Source organism: Triticum urartu, chromosome 6, assembly GCF_003073215.2.
Source record: "Triticum urartu cultivar G1812 chromosome 6, Tu2.1, whole genome shotgun sequence".
In the NCBI taxonomy this organism is placed as follows: domain Eukaryota; kingdom Viridiplantae; phylum Streptophyta; class Magnoliopsida; order Poales; family Poaceae; genus Triticum; species Triticum urartu.
This window is the reverse complement of record NC_053027.1, coordinates 384007432-384013646: the sequence shown is the minus strand read 5'-3', so window position 1 is coordinate 384013646 and position 6215 is coordinate 384007432. Positions and strand designations below refer to the sequence as shown.

At 47.4% G+C, this 6215-nt stretch overlaps 1 protein-coding gene and 1 long non-coding RNA gene across 2 annotated transcripts; both read left to right on the top strand.

Moving 5' to 3' along the window:
- Positions 1-1391: 1391 nt before the first annotated feature.
- LOC125516800 lies at positions 1392-4905 on the top strand. Its single transcript, XM_048682109.1, has 4 exons — positions 1392-1521; positions 3087-3127; positions 4128-4619; positions 4768-4905. The coding sequence occupies exons 1-4, from the start codon at positions 1392-1394 to the stop codon at positions 4903-4905; spliced, it is 801 nt and encodes a 266-aa protein (XP_048538066.1).
- A 399-nt stretch (positions 4906-5304) lies between these two features.
- On the top strand, positions 5305-5735 carry LOC125513627. Its single transcript, XR_007286057.1, has 3 exons — positions 5305-5383; positions 5502-5578; positions 5685-5735. It is a non-coding gene; the product is annotated as an uncharacterized LOC125513627 (long non-coding RNA).
- The last annotated feature ends 480 nt before the right edge of the window (positions 5736-6215 follow it).

Here is a 6215-nt window from a genome sequence, read left to right as displayed (position 1 = left end):
GCCACCGCCGCCTCATTTTCTTGATCATGGCACAAACCTTAACAAAACTCAGAAAACACCTAAAAGCAGAGCCTCCCCCCCCCCCCCCCCCCCCCCCCGCCGGCAAGGGCCGGGATCCGCCGCGCCTCCATGGTCCAAGGACCATAGGAGACGAGGTGGACCCACGGCGGCACCGGCGAAAGGCAGGGAAACCAACTTAGAAACAAACAATGAGGATGGACGAGTTATACAACCATTTTCAATGCCAATAATCATGCAAGATATAATTCCACACACTAAGAACACCTCCAAGAGAAAACATTAAAACTCCTCCCTCATCTATAATGTCCTCCCTAGCGGCATCCTCATTTGTCTTTCCCAATTATCAAATGGATAAATTGCCGTCAAATAATTCACACAAAGATCATAAACAACAAATTATATCATACATGATTAAACATTGGACATAAGAGGATATTAAATATAACCTAGGATTAAAACCTAACCAGTCACAACTGAATGCCTGTGTGAAGTTGAGGTGCAGTTCGATGACCTTTGGGCCATGGCCGCCGGATGAACTGCGTCAGTCGTCGTCCCGAGGGCATCTCCGATAGGTTGAGTCCTAGTGCTTGTGGAGAAGGGCTTTAGCATTGTGTGTGCGCCCCACAGCTTGTCGGTAGGCATCATGCTCGGAAGCAACACTGCCCTTGCAGAGCATGGTGGTGTTGAGCCACTGGGGACGATGGGCGTCGCTTTCCTTCGTCGTTTGTGACCGGACTTGGATGGCGAGCTCCTCCTTCTAGAGAACCTCCACCTCCACACGTCGCACTCCAGCGGCGAAGAGTAGGAAGTGGGCACGTCTGGTGTCCCATGTGGGTTGTGTCCCATGTTCTATTATTTCCCTCGCCGGCGACCCGTAACTTCATTTTCCGGATCTCACGGACATTGAGCTTGTTAGACATGGGGAAGATATGACGTGGAACATGGACGGTGCCACTGCTGGCGAAGATTTATGTTAAAAACTGTCATTTCTGCTTTTTTAATTAAAATATGTCAAAAATGTAATAAATTTGGTTATGTTTAAATGACAATCGTCCGGTTTACATAAAAGAATTTGGTTTGTCCAAATTCCATTTAAAATATGTTTGAATGTTTTGATGAATATTATTGGATGACCGGCTTTCGTACTATCGTACCACTGTTTATGAACCCGTCCTTCGCGGACAATGTGTTTGTTTTAGAGGTTCGCGTTGAAGATGCCTAAGGCAGATAATTCCAACAACACCTGCACCGTTACAAGCACCATTATCTAATGCTTATCATGCCGCGTACTTGCGTTCAGATTTCCGAGCAGAGAGATAGTAGCTTGTAAGGTCTCAGTCAAACCGCAGAGCTCTCTTTGCCATAGGGCTATGTGTGATGGGAGAGCACTTGCTGTCGGGGCTGGTTACGGCGGGGGCAAGATAACATTCACGGTAGTGATGAGTTGCCTCACGGCGACCTCCGGCGGGCTCATACTTGGGTACGACGTCGGAATCACAGGTTAGTAGTGCCATATTCTGAATATGCGCCTTGATCCTATAATCCTGTTGGACGCCTTCATCCTAAAAGCTAGAACATTTATCAGTCTCCTGCCTGACGTTGTCTTCCCTGTCTCTTCTCTTTTCTTATGTTTAGACTGGGTGATGATTATATTTTCTGCTAACTCTTCTATTAAGAAACAAATTTTATATGTTTGAGCTTGATATCTCAAACCCAATCCGGGCAAATATCACCTACAACAAATTAAAAGATATTCATCTAGGCACTCACAACGAGTTTTGTCTTCTGAACTAGCTTACAAAGTTCAAAGACTTTTTTCCTTGGCCGGTTTGAAGCCGAGTCTGACAGTTTTGAAAAAAATCCGAGTTTGATAGTGACGCGTAGCATGGAATGAACATGGAACCAAACTCGGACTTTTATGGCTATATACTTGGCCGTGACACTCCGGCAGTCTACTTGATGAGGCAATGTTTGTCCTTTCTCGGTATAGAAAACTGCAAGATATTGTCGGAGGAACTACTTCAAAAACTATAACACTAGGAAATTCTTAAATAAAGATTACTTCAAATACTATAACACTGGGAAATTCTTAAATAGAGATTGGGTCACATGCAACCATAATCTTTCTTCTAATATGCAACTATCATCATATGGTTCGAGGTGGAGGGAAGGACGGGACGGCGATCATGGTGATAGCCGCCTGCCGCGGGGAGGTGGGCGGAGGCAGGAGGTTAGGCCTGGTAAACCGGCTGTTACGTTGCGAAAAAGAGTAAGAGGTTGAAGATAAACAACATCTAATGTTTTACGGAAATGTTAACGCCCACACGTGTGGGCGTTCACCACCCCGACCACACGCAAGCATCACCGTTGGCAGGTGTGTGCACGAATCTTGGAACAAACCAGGTGGTTTTTTGTGCCACGTAGGATGAGGCGCGTGTGCAGTGTGCGAGTAGGTTCGCCCGCACGTTGGTTGCCACCCCGCGGTCAGCGGTTGCCATCTGAGTCGTGCGGTGGAACTGCAATGCGCCCGCACGCCACGCTTCGACTGCGGTTGACGTCGCACGCCTCTGCCCCCTCTCCCTCACGCTTCCATTTACTCACCCGCACCGCAGTTACCGGCAGAACCCACTCGCATTTCAAACCATCGAAGGAGAAGGCGAGGGGAGAAGGCGACGGCGGAGGCGGAAGAATCGACGGTGTTCGGGACCGTCGGTGGTGCTCGCCGGAACGGAGCGGCTCGCCGGAGCGCCTGCGGGTTGAAGGTACTGCTCGCTGCAACCCTCACAATCCCTTCCTGCATTTCCTCCCCTTCCCTCCTTGTTCGATTCCTCGATCGAGATTCGTAGAAATTCAGGCGATTTGTCGATGCGTCGGCGTTCCTGCCGGCGCCGAAGTCGTCTGCTAGCCGCTTTTGGTTGCACTGGTCAGTTTCGTCGCGGGCGCGGCGGCGACATCGTCGGCGTGGTTCTGCCTGTTCGGAGGCACGCACTAGTATTGCCTATGGATTGAGAAGGTGTCTCCCGGGGTTGTTTTTGATGTGCGTTGGTTCGATTTTGTGTTTGCAGTCAGTTCGTGGGAGAATTTTGAGGGTGAATTTGAAGTCGAGGTAGTTGCCATTGAACCCTAGATCTAGTTAGTTTGGTTTCGAAAATGCAGTATGAGGCAAACTTGATAGTTACATTAACTATCATGTTTGTGCGACCACTAACTCCCTGAACAAATTTGATAGTTGCCACAAACGTGTTTCCCCTTGCGGCAACAAATTACTGAAATGATTGTGTTAGTTGCCACATGTAAGCTTTCTCACATGGCAACTATTTTTCATTCAATGACTGTGATAGTTGCCACACACACGCTCTTCCATGTGGCAAATAATTTTGCTGAAGTAATGTGATAGTTGCCACGCACACGCTCTTTCTCCGTGTGGCAACTAAGATTTGCTGAATTCCTGTGTTAGGTGCCACAATCATGCTATTTTCATTGCGGCCAGTGTTTTTCCGAATGATATGTGATAGTAACCACACTGTGATAGTTGCCACAATCGGTAGTCAATGTACATTCACGAGCCAACTGCACTGGATGGCAACCACTGTGCACATAAAGTGTGCCTGTTGCCACCTGGATAGTATATTCATGTGGCAAATAGAGTGTGAACACACTGTCTGTTGCCATTCTGCATATAAGACAATGTGGCAAATTGGTTGCATAATGTGGCAACCGACTTTGCATATCAAATGTATCAGATGCCATACATATGCTTTGCATGTGGCAAGTTTTTGCTGACCTCTTTGCATTTACATTTCTACCATGACAATTTGGTCCGTTCTCATCTCAGCAGAATGGCTCGTGGTGATCGTCAAAACGACGATGATGATTTCATGGATCCACCACAGCGTAATCGGGCAACTGGGCGAAGAAAAGAGGGTGATGAGGTAAATGTTCATACATCCCCCCTTCCTCCTGCTGTATGTTAATGGTTGACACCTTGAGCTTGCAGTCGTCTGACACGAACTAAAATTTCTTTACATTGCAAAACGCGGCAACAACTGATCTCTTTTTTGCCAAAACATGGCAACAACTGATCACTTTATGTCTGTTTTTTGCAGAAGAAGAAACGTATTCGTAACAGAGCCTCCCAAGAACGACTGACTGCGTTGACTGACAAATTCAGCGACGATCAGAAGGGGGCTGCTGCTGAGATGGGTATGCAGTCTATGATGGTTGTCCGGTGCACGAACCTTGTCAACCCTGTATGCGATTGGCTTGGTGAGATCTACGACCCCGCCTCCAGAGAATTCGTGATTCCGGGACGCGGAAGACTACCGCTGAATGAGGAATCCGTGTTCTGCACGTTGGGTGTGCCCCGTGGACATATCAAAGTCCCGTACGAGGTCAACAACGAGATCGAGGAAGCGCTGTTCCCCCGTTTGTTTCCTGGGTTGGAATCCATGCCGAACACGACTGCAGTGGCAGATTCGTTGGAGGCCATGACGACGCACGGAGATGTTTTCAAGATGAAGCTACTCATGTACCTCATCTCAGCCATTTTCGCGCCGACCACTTCTCTTCGCCCAAGCAACAAATGCTTCCCCATCCTGGTGAATGATCTATCTTTACTACATTATTTTTCCTTCAATTTTTTTGCTCCGATGTCATGTGCAAGCTAGTCACTGACAGTTTTTTGGTTGTTTTTTCCATTGGAATTCTGACGCGGCAACTCCTTGTCCTGAATTTTATGTGGTGCAGGCGAAACTGAAAGATGTGAAGAACATGAACTGGTGTAAGTTCATTGCCGACTTCCTGCATGATGCATTTGCAAGCAAGGTGTACCAGAAGGGTTGTCGACTGCATTTAATGGTATTTTTTTACCGGTCCTTTATGTGAACACTATTTTTTAACACATCTTTATTCATGCATGTCAACATGATCATAACAAGATGGCAACTGCCATGTTGATTATGTGGCAACTGCCATCATGACTATATGGCAACTGTCATCATACTGTGATGGCAACTGCCAACATGACAACATGGTAACTGCCATCATACTATGATGGCAACTGCCATCACTCTATGATGGCAACTAGCACATGCAGATGGCATATTCTTCGTAAAATACCATATATTTTATCCTGTTATTTGTCGCAAAATACCATGACCGCAACTGATTTTTCTTTATTTTTAAAATTGTTGTACATCAGCTCATGTACGTCGACTGCCTTGATCTGTCCACCATGGACTTCACTGGGACAGGAGGCCCGCTGCCTGCGCACAAGTTTGTTGTTTCTGCGTGGACTATCGATGCTGTCAAGGCTGTGCTTGCTGCAGACAGGGTAACTGATAGCAAATATGGTAAACTGCAGGTTAGTTCTGCTTTTTTTTGCAACACATGAACTGCTAGTCAGTGTTCATCATTCTCTCTCTTATATCGTTTGCTACTTTTTTTTCTTTCTCCCCAGCTGATGGCCAAGCATTCTATAGACTACAGCGTGTTTGGGGGGCCTCAAAACTTTGAAAAGTGGATGGACGTGCACTCAGCTCCGTCTTGTCCTTCAGAGGTAATCAAAAGATCTACATATATGGTTTGCCGTGGAGTATTTTTCGATGTCGTGCAAGTGGTTGCAATACGGGGTTGTCATTGATGCCTCTTTGTTTTGTGTACAGGCGAGGGCACCTGTTGAGCAGCTAATAGGGCAGTTTGCATCTGGAATGACTAGCTTGCTCGGGAAGTTGGTTGAGGGGTGGACGTCCCTCAGTGGCTCTGACGGCGACGCGGTTGCGAGGCAATTCACTTCATTCGTCCCAGAACGTACACACCGTCCAACCGGTTGCCGTGGCCGGTATGACTACAACAGTTCCCAGGAGCCCGCTGACACACAAGATGAACTAGGTGGAGACGCTGGTCTCAGCAAGGATGACGATGATGTCATGGATAATGTGCAAGAGGACACCGATGATGATGAACACGCTGAAGTTCACGCAGGTGGTAACAAGGGCAAGGATGCAACAGATGTCCCCCAACCAGATAAAGTCAAACAACACACGGCTGTGAGAGGCGAAGGGGTTTTGCCATCAAAGAGGGGGATGGCTCCAGAGGGTGCTGGGCAAGTTTCTGCTGGCAAGAGGTCTAGGACCGACCCTGTAGCTGCCAGGAAGAGGTTCGACTTTCATCTTAGCTTTTTGCTTTGTCTATTT